We start from the raw sequence: 20,619 nt of genomic DNA, 5'->3' as shown, positions 1-20,619 counted from the left end.
CTCAAGAAAAGGGCGCCTTTGAAAGGAGCGATTACTGGGGTAGCAGTAAAAGTAAAAGTTGACCAACTGAAGGGGAAGATTCCTGGTGTTTGCGATGCTTGTCTTTTGGTGCGACGCAGACGGTGGTGAAACAGAAGAGTCATTATCTGTTCTTTTGAGTTTTGATGTTGAGTCTGCCTGACAAAGTGATGTTAGGATATATTACTGGGTAAGAGCTTTTGTACCGAAAAGATTACGTTATTACAGGTGTCAAGCTTATGGGCATATGGCAGCAGTGTGTAGGAGGGAGGTTCCTAGGTGTGATAAGTGTGCAGAAGGGCATGAGACAAAGGAATGTGTAGCATTGGAGAAAGTAGTGGTATGTGTTAATTGTAGGGGTGCCCATGGGGCAGGGGATCAGAAATGTCCTATGCGAGAGAGGCAGGTTGAGGTTTGCAGGGCTTAGAGTAGTGCATAAATTGTCATATGCTGAGGCAGTGAAGATGGGTCAAGGGGGAGGGATCCTGAGAGGGGTGGTGTGAGTAGTAGATCTGTACCAGTAAAGAGGGATAGGCCAACAAGAGATATGTTTCAGTAAGAGTGGATTTTTAGCATTTATAGCAATGTTTATCAACTATACTGCAGGGATGGAACGTAAATCGCAGAAAATTGAGGTTGTGGTGGTAGCTGCAGAAAGGTATTTGGATGTGCGAGACTTGACATCCGAAGAGTTACAGGGTGTGTTAAGTGGTGATGTCCCATCCTTTCAGGTTGTTGGCATTATATTTTTTATTTAACCTTTAACAAGGCGAGTCAGTTAAGAACACATTCTTATTTACAATTGCGTCCTACCCCGGCCAAACCCGGACGGCGCTGGACCAATTGTGCGCCGCCCTATGGGACTCCCAATCACGGCTGGATGTGATTCGGCCTGGATTCTAATTAGGGATGGACGTCAGCAGTCACAAGACCACCACAGAGTAAATCACTCTGGCTCGCTCCCCCAGTCGCAGATGTGTATAATGTGGGCTGTTCTACAGGCACGATGGCTATGACAAACTTGGAATTTCTCTTGGGATCTGGATGTGTGATCGCCGTCGAATTACGGCACTGTCGTCACTAAATTTGAAAGAACTCTTCAGACTAAAGAATACACGTCTCGTCTGGGGGCGTTATCACATCAGCTTGTGCGTGGCTAATGTTATTGTAAGGCTATCTAGCTGACTAGTCCAAGCATCACAGTAGAAAGCTAGCAAGACAATATTGTGTGGTTACATCGGCGCTAAACTAGCTAGCTTGGCGCTTTAGTAGGAGCTGGTGTGTATGTGATGTTCTCGGTACTTTCGTACGGCAGACTTGTTGCCAGAGCTGTTATTGGCGGACTCTCTCAAACGGATAGCGGTGACTACAGCCTGGTAACGGCAAGATGCGGTTTTGGGAAGGATTTTCGAAAAGGTATCTTGAAGAAAGGGATGTGCTATGGCGACGACGCTTGCTTTATTGCCCGACATAGATCTGCCGATGTTTTGGGTGAGTAAATTACATTGACAACTATTCTGTAACGTGATGATGTAACCTGTCAGGTTGTTTAGATAGCTAGCTAACAGGCCAGACAGTGCACATTTGCTAGCTAGTTTGTGACCTTAGTGTTGCATATTGTCAAACAATTTTTTTAAATCAGGGACACTAAGCTTGTTATTGTAATGACCAATGTGTTAACAGCTATTCGCTTAGCTTCAAGCTAAGAAAATAATGTACTGCTTCAAGCCAATAAAAAAATGTACTGCTTACTGGGTTATCTGCTATCATTGCCATCTCATTAGTATCAGCCTTGTTCTGCTCCCCTTTGAGGGGTCCTGGAAGTCAGAGCTGCCTGTAGTAGTTTCAGAGTTGTAATGATAGGGGGGCAGCCATAACCATAATGTACACATTAAGAAATAGATTAGACAGATGGAGAGTATTGGCAATTGTTTAGAACTTCAAATAAAATGTTATTTGTGACATGCTTTGTAAACAACAGGTGTAGACTAACAGTGAAATGCTTACTTACTGGCCCGTCCCAATAATACAAAGAGAAAAATAATAAATACACAATGAGTAACGATAACATGGCTATATAAAGTACCGATTCAATGTTCGAGGTAATTGAGGTAGATACAGTGCATTCGGAAAGTATTCAGACCCCTTGACTTTTTCCACATTTTGTTACGTTACAGCCTTATTCTAAAATTGATAAAATAAATAAATCCTTAGTCTACACAACACCTTTTGCAGCGATTGCAGCCCCTAGACTTCTTGGGTATGACGCTACAAGCTTGGCACACCTGTATTTGGAGTTTCTCCCATTATTCTCTGCAGATCTTCTCAAGCTCTGTCAGGTTGGATGGGGAATGTCGCTGCACAGCTTTTTTGTGATCTCTCCAAAGATATTCGATCAGGGTCAAGTCTGGGCTCTGGCTAGGCCACTCTAGGACATTCAGAGACGTATCCCGAAGCCACTCCTGCGTTGTCTTGGCTGTGTGCTTAGGGTCGTTGTCCTATTGGACGGTGAACCGTCACCCCAGTCTGAGGTCTTGAGCGCTCTGGAGCAGGTTTTCATCAAGGATCTCTGTACTTTGCTCCATTCATCTTTCCCTAGATCCTAACCAGTCTCACAGTCCCTGCCACTGAAACATCCCCACGGCATGATGCTGCCACCAACATCCTTCACCGTAGTGATTGTGCCAGGTTTCCTCCAGACGTGACGCTTGGCATTCAGGCCAAAGAGTTATGTGTTATGTGAAGGATGTTATGTGCCTTTTACTGAGTAGTGGCTTCCGTCTGGCCACTCATACCATAAATGCCTGATTGGCGGAGTACTGCAGAGATGGTTGTCCTTCTGGAAGGTTCTCCCATCTCCACAGAGGAACTCTGGAGCTCTGTCAGAGTGACCATCTGGTACTTGGTCACCTCCCTGACCAAGATCTGTACCTCGACGCAATCCAGATCAGTACCTCGATGCAATCTTGTCTCAGAGCTCTACGGACAATTTCTTCGACCTCATGGCTTGGTTTTTGCTCTGACATGCACTGTCAGCTGTGGGACCTTATATAGACAGGTGTGCCTTTCCAAATCATGTCCGATCAATTGAATTTACCACAGGTGGACTCCAATCAACTTGTGGCAACATCTCAAGGATGATCAATGGAAACAGGATGCACCTGAGCTCAATTTCGAGTCTCATAGCAAAGGGTCTAAATACCTAATGTAAATAAGCTATTTATGTTTTTATTTTTTTATAAATGTGCAAAAAAAATCTAAACCTGTTTTTGCTTGAATAATGGGGTATTGTGTGTAGATTGAGGATAAAAATAAAAAAAAGTAATCCATTTTAGAATAAGGCTGTAATGTAATAAAATGTGGAAAAAGTCAAGATGTCTGAATACTTTGAGAATGCACTATATGTACACACATTGAGTGTACAAAACATTGGGAACACCTGGAAAGAGCCTGGAGACTGACCAGATGAAAGCTATGATCCCTTATTGATATCGCCTGTTAAATCCACTTCAATCAGTGTAGATGAAGGGGAGGAGACAGGTTAATTAATGATTTTTAAGCCTATTGTTTGAGACGTGGATTGTATGTGCCATTCAGAGGGTGAAGGGTCAAGATTAAATATTTAACTGCCTTTGAGGGGTGTGGTGCCAGGTGCACCGGTTTGAGTGTGTCTAAGAATTGCAACGTTGCTGGGTTTTTCAAACTCAAGTTTCCCATGTGTATCAAGAATAGTCCACCACCCAAATGACACCCAGCAAACTTGGCTCAACTGTGGGTAGCATTGGGGTCAACATGGGCCAGCATCCCTGTGGAATGCTTTTGACACCTTTTAGAGTCTATGCCCAGACAAATTGAGGCTGTTCTGGGTGCAACTCAATAGTAGGAAGGTGTTCTTAATGTTTTGTACACTCGGTGTATAACTAGGAATAGAGTGACTAGGCAACATGATGGATAATAAACAGTAGCAGCAGCGTATGTGATGAATAAAGGAAATAAAAAGAATAGTCCGGGTAGCTATTTGGTAAACTTTTAAACTATTTAGCAGGTAGAATCTGTTCAGTGTGCTGTTGGTTCCAGACTTTGTGCCTTAGTAGCACTTGCCGTGCGGTAGAAGAGAGAACAGTATGACTTGGGTGGCTGGAGTCTAACCATTTTTACGGCTTTCCTTTGACACATCCTGGCATAGAGGTCCTGGATGGCAGGGAGCTCAGCCCCAGTGATTTACTGGGCTGTACGCACTACCCTCTGTAGCGCCTTGTGGTCGGATGCCAAGCGGTTGCCATACCAAGCAGTGATGCAGCCAGTCAAGATGCTCTCAATGGTGCAGCTGTATAACTTTTTTTGAAGACCAATGCCAAAATTTCCAGCCTCCTTGGGGGAAGAGGTGTTGTCATGCCCTCTTCACGACTGTGTTGTGTGCGGTCCATGATAGATCCTTAGTCATGTGGACACTGAGGAACTTTAAGCTATCAAACCACTCATCTACAGCCCGGTGGTGTGAATGGGGGGCGTCCTTTCTTTTTTTTATCTCTTGCTTGTTTGTTTATTTTTTACTGTGTAGGCTACAACCAGTCCATCTCAGACAGATTTGGTTTTTCATTCACACATTACCCCAGGTCACAATATATAGGGTGTACCTAACTGGTCCTGGACCTCAGGAGAACAATGTTACAAAACATTCATATATACAGGTAAGTGCAAAAATAAAGCTGAAGTTTGGCACCAAAGTCTACACCTCTTCGTCGTTGATTGGTCAACATTGGGGATTCTTCAATAAAGTATTTGTCATTCAACGAGTGACGACTCGTTTTCATGCATATGTTTTCATTGAAAAATACTGCACCAAACATCTTAGATGTAAAATTGTGCGACTAGGATCTTTTTGGCAAAAACGTCCAATCAAATTCTGACTATTTTGACGAATTATATAGTTGCTATGGTGTCTCAAAATGGACAAACAGTACTATTGCTGCTTTTTTTCCTCATTTTTCAAGCAAAGGTCTTTTTAAGGGAGTATGCAAACACACTCGTTACGGTTCGGCTAGCAGAGTTTGACTAGGCGCCAGGCGAGCTGAAGCATGCTGACGCCTTTTTAGGGTAATGTGTGTGTATATCTCTCTGTTGAAGTCATAAGTTTACATACACCTTAGCCAAATACATTTAATCAGAGTGAAAATTCCCTGTCTTAGGTCAGTTAGGATCACTACTTTATTTTATGAATGTGAAATGTCAGAATAATAGTAGAGAGAATTATTTATGTCAGGTTTTATTTCTTTCATCACATTCCCAGTGGGTCAGAAGAATACACTCAATTAGTATTTGGTAGCATTGCCTTTAAATTGTTTAACTCGGGTCAAATGTTTCGGGTAGCCTTCCACAAGCTTCCCACAATAAGTTCGGTGAATTTTGGCCCATTCCTCCAGACAAAGCTGGTGTAACTGAGTTAGGTTGTAGGCCTCCTTGCTCACACACACTTTTTCAGTTCTGCCCACAAATCTTCTATAAGATTGAGGTCAGGGCTTTGTGATGGCCACTCCAATATCTTGACTTTGTTGTCCTTAAGCCATTTTGCCACAACTTTGGAAGTATGCTTGGGGTCATTGTCCATTTGGAAGACCCATTTGCGACCAAGCTTTAACTTCCTGACTGATGTCTTGAGATGTTGCTTCAATATATCCACATAATTTTCCTACCTCATGATGCCATCTATTTTGTGAAGTGCACCAGTCCCTCCTGCAGCAAAGCACCCCCACAACATGATGCTGCCACCCCCGTGCTTCACGGTTGGGATGTTGTTCTTCGGCTACTTTTAACAATTTCCACAAACCTTTACAAAAACAGATTTACTGGAAGAACTGTGCAGATACAATGTTTGGTACCAGAATAAAACTGAGGAAGATTTTACTGTAAATCTGTTACAAAGTTTTGCTAAATGTTTTTTTTTCCGGCAAATGTTTTTTAAATTTAATTTTACATTTTAAATTTACTTTGTCAATTGTTCAAAGTCGTCATTGCGCATAGGGTTGTATTGGTAGTTGAACTTTGGTTTTAGTTTGGCATACATTTTAAAGGGAAGACATCGGAGTCTCCACGTAATTCCGTTACCGTGGAATTGCCCCGGCTATAACAAAAACAAGAAAATCCGCCTTGACTAGATAGAAAATCACCATCCACTTGAGGATGTTGTTCTGTGTGGTTTGGGAGGAAGTTGAGGCATGCCATGTCTACTCGTTGTCACATCCGGTAGCCTCAGGTTGGCAGGGAGAGAGTGAGGGAGGACCCTCCTTGTATGGTCACAGCAAGAGCCGATTTTATAGTGTCTGGAAGCAGCTGGATAGAATTGCCTTTCTAGGAAAAACATGGACTGCCAGACTAACTTCTCCCACTTTAGGCAGAAGGACATTTCAAATACCAGAGAAAACAAATGTTTCATGTTTTTATGAAGTGTGATAATGTGACCTCAAGCTAGTGTGGGGTCTTGTTGATAATGTAACTTGACAACTGCAGATAATGTCTAACTTCCAGTTTTGCTTAGTTATCAGTAAAAGTTGTTCATGTACCAGACTGGCCAAATGATCAATGGAGATTATTCCAGGAAATAGGCCTGTTTGTCAAATTGACCATTCGTAATAAGCAGGTCAAAGAAATGTTTATCTGAAGTGTCCCTTGTCTCAATCGGGGCGGCAGGTAGCCTAGTGGTTGGACTAGTAACCGGAAGGTTGCGAGATCGTATCCCCGAGCTGACAAGGTAAATATCTGTTGTGCTGCCCCTGAACAAGGCAGTTAACCCACTGTTCCTAGGCCATCATTGTAAATAAGAATTTGTTCTAAACTGACTTGCCTAGTTAAATAAAGGTAAAATAAAAACAATTCTGAGCACAGTTTAGCTGTGTTGTTTTGGTGTATGTGCCTATTGTTTCTCCCGTCACAGCTGCGTGACAACATCTAGTACTTGTTTCCGACCAATATGACCTCTTCCTTTGTAGAAAAAGTCTCAGCCAAGAAACTGTAGTCTTCTGGGAATGTCTTAGTCAGGAGTGTTAAGAATAATCATAATCCAATCCTGATTCTTTCCTATCCTGTGTTATCCTCTTTTTAACCAAACTGTTTGTGGTCTCCTTAGGTGTTGCAGATGGAGTGGGGGGTTGGAGAGACTACGGGGTGGACCCATCACAGTTTTCAGGGACCCTGATGAAGACGTGTGAGCGGCTGGTAAAGGAGGGCCGCTTTGTTCCAAGCAACCCTGTGGGCGTCCTCACAAGCAGCTACTACGAGCTCCTACAGAACAAAGTGCCTCTGCTAGGTGAGTAAAGCCAGCCCTTGAGGATCACTGTTTTGTGAACCTGGAGGCTGGTGCAAAAATAAATCACTACTGTCAGCCTCATGCTTACTAGAATAGGCATTTAGAGTAGAGCAGCGGTTCCCAAACTAGGGGTCACGACCCTATGCGGGGTCGCCTGATATGAAAGTGGGGTCATGGGAAAATTGCCAAAATCGGAAGAAAAAAAACATACACTACCGTTCAAAAGTTTGAGGTCACTTAGAAATGTCCTTGTTTTTGAAAGAAAAGCAACCAAAAAAAATCCTTTTAAAATAACATCAAATTGATCAGAAATAGTGTCGACATTGTTAATGGCACTAGCTGGAAACGGCAGATTTTTTTAAATGGAATATCTACATAGGTGTACAGAGGCCCATTATCAGCAACCATCATTCCTGTGTTCCAATGGCACGTTGTGTTAGCTAATCCAAGTTTATAATTTTAAAAAGCTAATTGATCATTAGAAAACACTTGCAATTATGTTAGCAGAGCTGAAAACGGTTTTGATTTAAGAAGCAATAAAACTGCCCTTTAGACCAGTTGAGTATCTGGAGCATCAGCATTTGTGGGTTCGATTACAGGCTCAAAATGGCCAGAAGCAAAGAAATTTCTTCTGAAACTCGTCAAGTCTATTCTTGTTCTGAGAAATGAAGGCTATTCCATGTGAGAAATTGCCAAGAAACTGAAGATCTCGTACAACGCTGTGTACTACTCCCTTCACAGAACAGCGCACACTGGCTCTAACCAGAATAGAAAGAGTGGGAGGCCCCGGTACACAACTGAGCAAGAGGACAAGTACATTAGTGTCTAGTTTGAGAAACAGACACCTTACAAGTCCTCAACTGGCAGCTTCATTAAATAGTACCCGCAAAACACCAGTCTCAACGTCAACAGTGAAGAGGCAACTCCGGGAAGCTCACACTGGCTAATAAAAGATTAAGATGGGCAAAAGAACAGACACTGGACAGAGGAAGATTGGGAAAAAGTGTTAAGGACAGACAAATATAAGTTTGAGGTGTTCGGATCACAAAGAAGAACATTCGTGAGAAGCAGAAAAAATGTAAAGATGCTGGAGGAGTGCTTGACGCCATCTGTCAAGCATGGTGGAGGCAATGTGATGGTCTGGAGGTGCTTTGGTGGTGGTAAAGTGGGAAATTTGTACAAGGTAAAAGGGATCTTGAAGAAGGAAGGCTATCACTCCATTTTGCAATGCCATGCCATACCCTGTGGACGGCACTTAATTGGAGCCAATTTCCTCCTACAACAGGACAATGACCCAAAGCACAGCTCCAAACTATGCAAAAACTTTTTAGGGAAGAAGCAGTCAGCTGGTGTTCTGTCTATAATGGAGTGGCCAGCACAGTCACAGGATGTCAACCCTATTGGGCTGTTGTGGGAACAGCTTGACCGTAAGAAGTGCCAATCCAACTTTTGGGAGATGCTTCAGGAAGGATAGGGTGAAATCTCTTCAGATTACCTCAACAAATTGACAGCTAGAATGCCAAAGGTCTGCAAGGCTGTAATGGCTGCAAATGGCGGATTCTTTGACGAAAGCAAAGTTTGAAGGACACAATTATTATTTCAATTAAAAATCATTATTTATAACCGTGTCAATGTCTTGACTATATTTCCTATTCATTTTGCAACTCATTTCATGTATGTTTTCATGGAAAACAAGGACATTTCTAAGTGACCCCAAACTTTTGAACGGTAGTGTGTATATACAAAATATAGATAGATCTATCTATCATATTGTCTTTGTATATCAAACTCATTGCATTGTGGTTAACCTTAAATATACTCTACCGGTCAAAAGTTTTAGAACACCTACTCATGCAAAGGTTTTCCTTTATTTTTACTATTTTCTACATTGTAGAATAATAGTGGAGACGTTAAAACTATGAAGTAACACATATGGAATCATGTAGTAAGCAAAAAAAGTGTTAAATTATCAAAATATATTTGAGTTTCTTCAAATAGCCACCCTTTACCTTGACAGCTTTGCACACGCTTGGCATTCTCTCAACCAGCTTTACCTGGAATTCTTTTCCAACCGTCTTGAAGGAGTTCCCACATATGCTGAGCACTTGTTGGCTGCTTTTCCTTCACTCTGCTGTCCGACTCATCCCAAACCATCTCCATTTGGTTGAGATCGGGATTGTGGAGGCCAGGTCATCTGATGCAGCACTCCATTGCTCTCCTTCTTGGTCAAATAGCCCTTACACAGCCTGGAGGTGTGTTTTGGGTCATTGTCCTGTTGAAAGAAAATGTATAGTTCCACTAAGCCTAAACCAGATGGGATGGCGTATTGCTGCAGAATGCTGTTGTAGCCATGTTGGTTAAGTGTGCCTTGAATTCTAAGAAAATCACAGACTGTGTCACCAAGCACCCCCACACCAGAACACCACCTCCTCCATGCTTTACGCTGGGAAATACCCATATGGAGATCATCCGTTCACCCACACCGCGTCTCACAAAGACACGGCGGTTGGAACCAAAAATCTCCAATTTGCACTCATCAGACTAAAGGACAGATTTCCACTGGTCTAATGTCCATTGCTCGTGTTTCTTGGCCCAAGCAAGTCTCTTCTTCTTATTGGTGTCCTTTTAGTAGTGGTTTCCTTGCAGCAATTTGACCATGAAGGCCTGATTCACGCAGTCTCCTCTGAACCGTTGATGTTGAGATGTCTGTTACTTGAACTCTGTGAAGCATTTATTTGGGCTGCCATTTCTGAAGCTGGTAACTCTAATGAACTTATCCTCTGCAGCAGAGGTAACTCTGGGTCTTCATTCCTGTGGCAGTCCTCATGAGAGCCAGTTTCATCATGGCGCTTGATGGTTTTTGCGACTGCGCTTGAAGAAACTTTCAAAGTTCTTAATTTTCTGCATTGACTGACCATGTCATAAAGTAATGATTGGATGTCGTTTCTCTTTGCTTATTTGAGCTGTTCTTGCCGTAAGATGGACTTGGTATTTTACCAAATAGGCCTTCTGTATACCCCCCCCCCCCTACTTTGTCACAACACAACTGATTGGCCTAAATGCATTAAGAAGGAAAGAGATTCCACAAATTAACTTTTAACAAGGCACACTTGTTAATTGAAATGCATTCCAGGTGACTACCTCATGAAGCTGGTTGAGTGCCAAGTGTGTGCAAAGCTGCCATCAAGGCAAAGGGTGGCTATTTGAACACTTTTTTGCTTACTACATGATTTCATATCAAAAACTATGAAATAACACATCTTCACTATTATTCTACAATGTAGAGAAGAGTAAAAATGTAACTCTGTTCTAAAACTTTTGACCGGTAGTGTAAATGAGAAATTATTCAAATCTAAAATATATGTAATTCAACCAGACAGCAAGGTATCCATTGTATCCCTCTGCCATATGGACGCATTGTATGAGACAGAACTGAGATATACTGCAGCAGGTAATTGATTGTAAACTATACTGAACAAAATATAAACCCAACATGCAACAATTTCAAAGACGGTACTGAGTTCATATAAGGAAATCAGACAATTGAAATAAATTATTTAGGCTCTAATCTATGGATTTCACATGACTGGGAATATAGATATCTGTTGGTCACAGATACCTTTTTTTTTTAAAGTAGAGGCGTGGATCAGAAAACCAGTCAGTATCTAGTGTGACCATTTGGCTCAGGCAGTGCGTCACATCTCCTTCGCATAGATTTGATCAGGCTGTTGATTGTGGCCTGTGGAATGTTGACCCACTCCTCTTCAATGGCTGTGAGAAGTTGCTGGATATTGGCGGGAACTGGAATACGCTGTTGTACACGTCGATCCAGAGCATCCCAAACATGCTCTGAGTTTGCAGGCCATGGAAGAACTGGGATATTTTCATCTTCCAGGAATAGTGTACAGATCCTTGCGACATGGGGCCGTGCATTATCATGCTGAAACATGAGGTGATGGCGGCAGATGAATGGCACAACAATGGGCCTCAGGATCTCGTCACGTTATATCTGTGTATTCAAATTGCCATTGATAAAATGCAATTGTGTTTGTCCATAGCTTATGCCTGCCCATACCATAACCACACCGCCACCATGGGGCACTCTGTTCACAACGTTGACATCAGCAAACTGCTGGCCCACAGTTGGACGTACTGCCAAATTCTCTATAACGACGTTGGAGGTGGCTTATGGTAGAGAAATTAACATTACATTCTCTGGCAAAAGCTGTGGTGGACATTCCTGCAGTCAGCATGCCAATTGTACGCTACCTCAAAACATCTGTGGCATTGTGACAGAACGGTGCATTTTTAGTGCCCTTTTATTGTACCCAGCACAGGGTGCACCTCTGTAATGATGCTGTTTAATCGGCTTCATGATATGCCACACTTGTCAGGATGATGAACTTGGCAAAGGAGAAATGCTCACTAACAGGGATGTAAACAAAATTGTGCAGAACATTTGAGAGAAATAAGCTTATTTCAGCTCATGAAACATGGGACCAATTCTTTACATGTTGTGGTTATATTTTTGTTCAATGTACATCAAACCACATCCACTGCACACATGCCTGTTCTCATATCTCCACATATTTTTGCAATCAGAGTATGATAATGTTCTATTTCACACCGAGGCTTGGTGGTTATCAAGGGGGAGTGTTGGGGGAAAAAATTGTATTGAGAGAGGAATGGTTGTCATTCACAATGACAACAGTTCATAAAGAAATCATTCACAAACAAAAAGCCTTGGCTTTCTGTGTAATTAGAAGGAATATTTAGGAAACTGAAATACAAAAACATTCTACAGATGAGTGACTGAATCAAGTGGTTTCAGAGGAAAGAATTCTTATTGAAGAGTCTTTCAAAAGCGAATGATGCCCCCTTCCCTCGTGCGTGTTTCTAACAGAAAACGGCATCAGTAAGTGTCCCGCTTGAGTAATGACTGCTCACCTCCAACGCTTGGAAGAGCACTTTGGAACCTACTTCCCAATCTGTTTGGTTGTGATCCTGGCTCAGTTGACATGCTGGTAAGTGAAATCGAACAGCTGATCAAGCTGTCATGTGACCGAATGGATTCACGGGTCACTACGGAGGAGTTTTGGTTCCTTACTCCAAGGGAATACCCTGCTGTCTCCCTTGTGAGAATTAATGCAGCGTTCAAAACAACTGGGAACTCAGAAATCTCCAACTTCAGTGCATTCAAGACAACTGGGAACTCTGGGGGGAATACAGTTTTTAAAATTTTAATTAACTAGCTTCGAATGGAACATTTTTGAAGTCATCCAACTCGGAATTCCAACTCGTGAACTCTGGTCTCTTTCCAGAGAGCCGACATGATCACTAACGTCATGATTTGACCTTGTATTTTTCAGAGGTCCCAGTTGTCTTGAAAGCACCATCAGTGCTCTCGTCTTAAAACCAAATATCGTTCCAGGCTGGATGTTACAGCAAAGATGATGTGCGCGCTGTCAGCCACGCCCCCTGACTTTGAAAAACTCAGACGCGACATGCATCAAGCCACACCCATCTCATTAGTGGTGGTGAGAAGATACATAGTCAATTGAAAATTAGTCTGACAGCCCCACATTAAATGTATGTCTTCTCAACACACCATCACAATCAGAAATACGGTTAGAATGTTTTTCAATTGACTACCATAGCCCCAAATAATAAAAAAGTTAATATTGTCTGTTAAGTAAATTTCTTTCACATTTGGGATCGTAAGAATTTTCAGATATCAAAATGATGCCGTGGGCCCAAATTGTTTTGGAACCACTGCAGTAGAGGGAACAGTCATGGGATGGGCTGTTATTTTCGGTCTGTGTGGTTAGACTAAGTGGCATGGGGCGCTGCTATTTAGATAGGATATTTGCATCATGAGTCAGAGAGCTGCTGCATGTCTCTTACTATTTTTGTTGCTGCTATGTAAAGACTAGTAGTAGCCTATTCCTGCAACTCAGCTCCAGAATCTCTTGTCTTGATCAGTGCTTTGCTAGAATGAAGCATGCAGAAACATGTGGGAGAAAGAACTGCGTAAGGAGTCCAGAACGGTCATGTCGCATGTAGAAGACAAGTCTGTATTGTATTTTTCCATTGCGGTCATGAGGCCAGCAGTAATTGTATTACTATTGGAAAAACATTCAAGAACGGGAGTGAGTCAGATCGTGAGGGGGTTGTAATGGAGCACCCATAGCACATTCTGGTGGTCCAAACTAGATGACTCATCAGCAGGGTGTGGCTGCACACAGAGCCATGTTTTCGCCGGTTCGGTGTACTTTTATGTTTCCTTCAATTTTATCCTTCCAAGGCCTCCCGAGTGGCACAGTGGTCTAAGGCACTGTGGCACAGTGGTCTAAGGCACTGCATCGCAGTGCTAGCTGTGCCACTAGAGATTCTGGGTTCAAGTCCAGGCTCTGTCGCAGCCCGCCGTGACCGGGAGACCGATGGGGCGGCGCACAACTGGCCCAGTGTCGCCCGGGTTAGGGGAGGGTTTGGCTGGCCCAGTGTCGCCCGGGTTAGGGGAGGGTTTGGCTGGCAGGGATGTGCTTGTCCCATCCTAGCGACTCCTGTGGCGGGCCGGGCGCAGTGCATGCCAGATGTACGGTGTTTCCTCCGACACATTGGTGCGGCTGGCTTCCGGGTTAAGTGGGCAATTGTGTCAAAAAGCAGTGCGGTTGTGTTTCGGAGGACGAACGGCTCTCGACCTTCGCCTCTCCGCACGGGAGTTGCAGCGATGAGACAAGACTAACTACCAATTGGATACCATGAAATTGGGGAGAAATCCATTTATCTATTCAACTTCATTAGTTACATACAGATAGAATCAGGATGTAGGGCGTGCCACTGTCGTGGAAATTCTTACACAGGGACACATGAAGTCAATCTTAAATGAATTATTGTTTGTCAGTGCGCCGGAGAGGTTCCAACCAACTCAATACACATGTCAATCAGGAGCTCTACCTGGGCAGTCCCAGCAGTTGTCTTATATACGGCTATATACAGGCAAGTTATATTTGCATGATTTAACATAATTAATGAATCATTACCGTTGCCTAGTTAAATAAAGGTTACTTTTTTTAAAATATGTAAATGTGACCGACCAATACTGTTTCAAAACATGTGACAGACCAACACCTCACAAGGCTTCTTTCTCTCTAAGCTGAGCCCTTGAAACTGAGATTTCGTTCGTTCTCAAACAGTCTGGGCAAATTGCAGCTACTGATAGTGAGGATTTGTACAGTCAGCCACTTGCATGAACACAGAAATTGGTTATTAGAACAGCACAAACATTAAATCTCCATTACACCACCCATATATTCATCATTGTGTGTTTCCCTCCAGGCAGCAGCACGGCCTGTATTGTGGTGCTGGACCGGCAGAGTCACAGGCTGCACACAGCCAACCTGGGAGACTCTGGCTTCCTGGTGGTGCGGGGAGGAGAGGTAGTGCACCGCTCCGATGAACAGCAGCATTACTTCAACACCCCCTTCCAGCTCTCTATCGCCCCGCCTGAGGCAGAGGGGGCTGTGCTCAGTGACAGGTCAGTTCTGTGGATTCTGTCGAAGCCATATTTTGTATTGTAAAGAAGCTGTGTAGCTATTTATTGGTTTGGTTTTGAAGCAGAGCCCCTCAGTCTCAGCATTGGTTCAGCCCTTGAGCTGCTCCCTGGTTTGTCCAGTGTTGCTGCAGCTTTATTGAGTGTCAGTACTGCCACAGTCAGTGTGCATGCAGGCCAGGGGCGGCTGGGGCCATGTGCTGCTATCACTGGTGTTGCGGTGGCATGTCATCAGCTGCGCTGGATACTCCAGTGTGGGGTGGGTGTTGGATCTCTGCTACTGTCCCAGCCAGCTCAGTGTCATCACACACACAGAGGGGTGGACTAAGGGCCCTCCTCACAGCAGCCAATCCCAGGTCTGCTGGCCCACAGGCTTTCTGACCTCTGTGTTCTAGAACAGGGAGATTATTTAATTTGGTGGGTGTTTTGTCCTATTTAACATTATACGCTGTGTGAATTGGAAATGTTTTTTTGCTTATCCCAACTCCCCCCGTGGGCTCACGGCCAGGGTCTGCCGTTATTAATGGCGGCCCTGGAGCAGTTAGGTTAAGTGCCTTGCTCAAGGGCACATGTTTCACCTAGTCGACTCAGGGATTCGAACTAGCGACCCTTCGGTTACTGTGCCAACGCTCTAACCGCTAGGCTACCTGCCGCGTATTTAGAGCTGCTCACATGGACTGGAACTGAACTGTCAAGGTAGAATAAGAATAGACCTATTCACAAGCATAACCTAAACGTACCTGTTATAATATGGCTTGGTTGTGCATAGGATATCCATTGTTTACCTCTATACAGAATAAACATAGTTTGTCCAAATGTGTGACCTATTTGACCTGGCCTTGTGGTGTGTGTGTATGTATATATGGGCTGGAAATGATCAACTTTCCATGAGCTAGAGGCAGCATTTTTAGCCCTTGATGGGCAGACAAGATGCTCATTGTTTTATTTAGAGCTAAATCTGTGACTGTAATCATGATTATTTTGAAACCTGTATTACTAAAGCCTTGATGTAAAGACTGCTGGGTTACAAATGGTTTGAATGACAGCCATGACTGGCGGGGAGTCTGGGGCAGAGAATTAAGGCCGCTTTCCAAGGCACTGTATAATCATGACAGGTAACTAATGCGCCGCAAGACTTATTTCCCTACATTGTGTTGATATGCTCTTATAAGACTTCCACACTGACTCAGTGTCTCTGTGCCCCCTCAGTCCTGATGCTGCTGACAGCTCCTCCTTTGACGTCCAGTTGGGGGACATCATTCTCACAGCCACAGATGGCCTCTTCGACAACATGCCCGAACACATGATCCTACAGGAGCTGAAAAAACTCGAGGTACACCCTCGCATAAATCCTTGCAGTACCTGTGTGCAACAAACATGTTAACAGTAAGTAGAGTATTGAAGTGGAGGAAAGAGACATTCCAAAAATATTAACACACTATCCTCCATTTTTTGCAGAACACCAACTATGAGAGTATCCAGCAGGCAGCCAGGAGCATTGCAGAGCAGGCCCATGTTCTGGCATACGACCCCAACTACATGTCACCTTTTGCACAGTTTGCCTGTGACAATGGACTGAATGTAAGAGGTAATGATTATCACTTCTTCATGTGAGTGGAAATTGGAGAAAAAGCCAAGGTAGTCCTCATTTCAGTCCATTGGCTCCATTCCTGCCCTGCTTCAGGGAGAATAACACCCAGAGAGGAATAAGCAGTGACTGATCCCTTGTTTTATTATAGTTTTCCTTCCATTAGGGATGATACATTTGATTGTTCCCAAACTCAGTGCTTTCATCCTCCTGACTGCGTCTCTTTCTCGTTCCCACAGGAGGAAAGCCAGATGACATCACTGTGTTGCTGTCAATAGTGTCAGAGTACACAGACTAGAGACTGTATGGAGACTAGGAGGGGAATTAGGAGTTTCCTCTTGTCTGCCTCTTGAAGATGTCAGACTGCTTTGGTTCCTGCTGGTGGGGATTAAGGACTGATGTTGGTGGCTGAGCTTCCCTCCTGAGACCATCATTCCTCCAGGATTCAATCAGGCCCATCTCTCAGATGGAACACTGACAATACATGCACTGACTTCACCATCAGAACTGAGTGTTAATCTTTAATAGCCTGAAGACATGGATGAATAAAGCAGAGGGTTGTCTGACACATCTGCTAGGCTACCTGCTGCAAAGTATCTATCTTGGAAAGTCTCTAGTTGTCTTTGACCTAATCCCTGTTCAGTGGGATAAAGGATGTAGTCGTGTTGAAGATGAAGCTCTCACATGAGGAATACGTCTGTTATTTTGGGCTGTAAAACAAAGCCCAGAAGGTAGAGATTAAGAAACGGGGTCAGTAGTAGCCGGTTAAAAGTTGATTGAATACAGTAAGTAACATCAGAATACTATACTGAAAGAGAGCGGCTCTCCAGTTAGACTGGTCCGTGACTTGCTGACCCCTGTCCCGGGTCAGAGGAATAAGGCAACCTCAGAGTTATCCACAATAGAGAACTTTAGTTCAAGAGGACATGAGATGGATGTGGTTCTGTACAGAGAAGAGAGATGAATGAATATACTGTAAATAATAAACATTGCATGAGAATAAAAGGAGTAATAGCACAAGCAATAATAATATTGACTGTATAATGAGATGGTGACATAAGCAAAGGACTTGTATAACACAAAGAATCCACTACTATTAACAAACAGTAAATCTTCAAGGTTCAATATCATCACTCACCACTGTCCACGCACTCATCACTCTTGTCCACTTGGAGAGACTGAGGAGGCTCTGAGCTGAGCAGGCAGGACTGTCAGGTGTCTTGCCCTGTAGCAACATATTGGTGATCTAGTAGCAGAGGTCACTGGGTTTGGGGATCCCTTAGTCTCTCTGGCACCAGTAGGGATTGGTAGAGTGAGCTGCATAAAGTTATAAAACTCACAGGCAGGAGAATCCTTAAGATATACCATCAAGTCTGAATAATAAGGCCTCGAAAAACCTCACTTTCAGTGACTCAGATTAAACAAAATCAAATTAATAAAAAATGATATTGAAGGGCACATTTTTTTATGTAGGCATAAGGACATGTGTCTATGTGATGTGAATGAATGTTGTTGAAATGTTTTGGTAGATTATTGGACAAGTGACTGATATTTTAAGTTGTTTGATCTAAGGGGTTGTATGAAGACCAGGCACTGTTGCTGCATATCAGTTTCTGACTGTTCACTGGAAGTGCTACTTTGTCCCAGGCCTGCTGTTTTAAACTCTTTTTCTCACTCTCAACCTCTGAATGCTCTGCTATGAAAAGCCAACTGATATTTACTCACAGGGTGTTATATTGTTGTACCTTTTATAACCAAAGTGGTTATCTTACTCTGCTGGTCATCTATGACCGTTTAAACGTCTTTAAGAACGATCTGGCATTAATGGCCATGTACGGTTATAATCGACACCCGGCAGAGCCTGGTTCCTCTAGGTGGTTCATGCCTTTCTAGAGAGTTTTTCCTAGCCACTGTGCTTCTACATCTGCATTGCTTGCTCTTTGGGGTTTTAGGCTGGGAATCTGTATAGCACTTTGTGACGACTGCTCTTGCAAAATGGGCTTTATAAAATACATTTGAGTGCAGTTTGGGTTGTACATGGACCAAGTTAATTGTTTCTAAGGATGGGACATTTTGACTTGATGTTTCTGTTAAACATATCAAATTTTATTTGTCACATACACATGGTTAGCAGATGTTAATGCGAGTGTAGCGAAATGCTTGTGCATAGTTTCCTAGGAACGCGAAGCGAGGCGGCCATTTCTGTCGGCGCCAGTACTCACTCCTGCTGTGATGCAAAGGGTGTGAGTGTGACTGCAAGTGATGTGGAAGGTTATTATGTGTGATAGAGTAAGCTCTAGCCTGTCTGCTTTTATATTGTATACATGTGGAATGGATGTTTTTTTTTTTTAAATCTAGGCTACACAGCTTTCTTCAGTATCCACTGGGATGCAATGGTAATGACCATTTACGCACAAGGTTAAAGAAAGCATATCTGAAAGCTCACAGTGGATGTTGGTCAGGTGACCATGTTTTTTTACTTTGGTGGGAATCTGGACTGCGCACAGCTTCAATTTAGCTTTAGGCATAATTGTTCACAATCAGCATTTCCTTGTCTCATCAGTTGTCCCTGCTGTAAAGCTCCAATAGCACATTTCATTAAGTGATAATAATCAGGTCACTTTTATTTAATTTTTCATTGTTGCTGCAGACAAATGCACTGTGCATTTACAACATTACTTGTGTGCAACATTTTAAGAGTAACATGTACTATGCACATGTTGATTTTAAACAGCTAATGAACACAGAGCAGAAACTGACAAGTAGCCATATGATTCACACTTTTCCCATCATGCCCTGCTGTCTTAATAATTATTTTACGCCATCTGATTGGAGACCTCTCATTCCCTTTCAATGTGTTCAATGCTTTTCGCCATGGGACATATTTGGGAAAAAAAAAAAAAATTTGCTTAATTAAGGGTTGAAAAAGCATGACATGATCTTAGAATCCTTCATATTCTGTGTATCATCTGAGGTACCCTTGGTGTTGTTCTTGTTGATGTAATGGTGCACCCTCACTGAAGGCTACTGTCCTGCTTCAAGGGCTCTCCCCTAACTAGGAAAATAATATTGATTCTGGTACAGACTGGCTATCAGGTGTTTCATCATTTAAAAAATTACCAAAAGCACTTAACAATACCCTGCATACCTTTCTTATTGCGCAGGGAGTTGAAAGGCATCTGCACTGGATGACACAAATGTTTTTGTAAGCATTATGGCACTAGAGGTTGCCAATAACCTCACCAACCTTAAAGTACAAGCAATCCTCCCTGTCAGATGGCAATATATCAAAGCTAGCTTCCCCATGATGTCCATGTCTGGCTCTCCACTGGCCTAGTGACCTGACCAGACAGTTTTGTTCTGTTGGCCAATTCTAGACTTCAGTTCAAAAAGCAAAGTTTGTTACAATGAGAGCTGCTTGTATCTTTATTTTGATTGTAGAGTCCAACAATGCAGAGGCAGGTTCTATTAAACATGTTTTCAAAGCTGTCATACTTAAATAAAGAGTATAGTATTTATTACCCTTGTTCTTTTCCTTTAACAGAAGACCCTTGTCATAGGTTTTTCTTGTGTCAATATTGTTTGCTCACTGGTCTCTGAAAGTTATATTTACTTGTGCAGTAGGCTGAACATGTCCTGAGATAATGAACACATGTAGGTCAAAAGCACACAAGCATCAAGAACAGGCTACAATTGTAATACCAGCTAGGTAGGCTATATTTCTACACATGATCATGTGTTTCTGATAGAGAATCTCTCCATAGTTGTTCTCTCCAGATGGAACCCTACTGCTTCCTGCCAGGCAGCAATTCCCTACTGTGACTTGTCAATGCCTCTGTCTCAGCACCACAGTGGACTAGACTCACTATGAGCCTGTTTCCCTCACAGTTGTCTGCTCTTATGCAACCAGAGGAAACTGCCTGAAGCTACATGAGAATGCTCAGTGTGATCTGTATGTTTAGTTACACATTCCTCAGGTGTGGCATCTCCATGCGCTTGGCTCGAGGAATGTTTTCATGGGCAGGTCTAGATCAACTACACTACACATCACATAAAACAGATTCTGATACTTTTTAGCCAGTAGTTCTGAAAGTAGCACTCACGAGCTAAAAGTGGACTCGTGCAGATATGTGCACCACATCATTGCTCTCTCTTTCT

The 20,619-nt window shown here is 43.0% G+C and overlaps 1 protein-coding gene across 1 annotated transcript; it reads left to right on the top strand.

Moving 5' to 3' along the window:
* Window positions 1-971: 971 nt before the first annotated feature.
* LOC120062172 (protein phosphatase PTC7 homolog) lies at window positions 972-18,808 on the top strand. Its single transcript, XM_039012007.1, has 6 exons — window positions 972-1,509; window positions 7,142-7,321; window positions 14,660-14,858; window positions 16,083-16,206; window positions 16,332-16,461; window positions 16,701-18,808. Exons 1-6 carry the CDS (start codon window positions 1,308-1,310, stop codon window positions 16,757-16,759), a joined length of 894 nt encoding a protein of 297 aa, XP_038867935.1. The 5' UTR covers window positions 972-1,307; the 3' UTR covers window positions 16,760-18,808.
* The last annotated feature ends 1,811 nt before the right edge of the window (window positions 18,809-20,619 follow it).

This window comes from Salvelinus namaycush, chromosome 1, assembly GCF_016432855.1.
Source record: "Salvelinus namaycush isolate Seneca chromosome 1, SaNama_1.0, whole genome shotgun sequence".
Classification (NCBI taxonomy): Eukaryota; Metazoa; Chordata; class Actinopteri; order Salmoniformes; family Salmonidae; genus Salvelinus; species Salvelinus namaycush.
Note: the sequence above shows the minus strand (reverse complement) of the source record. Positions and strands in the feature narration are given on the sequence as shown.

Excerpts from the sequence above, each read along its gene's own strand:
- LOC120062172 (XM_039012007.1), top strand. The coding sequence starts at position 1,308 with ATGTTCTCGGTACTTTCGTACGGCAGACTTGTTGCCAGAGCTGTTATT. Across the intron at positions 14,859-16,082 it reads GGGGCTGTGCTCAGTGACAG|TCCTGATGCTGCTGACAGCT; the intron begins GTCAGTTCTGTG and ends GTGCCCCCTCAG. Across the intron at positions 16,207-16,331 it reads AGGAGCTGAAAAAACTCGAG|AACACCAACTATGAGAGTAT; the intron begins GTACACCCTCGC and ends CATTTTTTGCAG.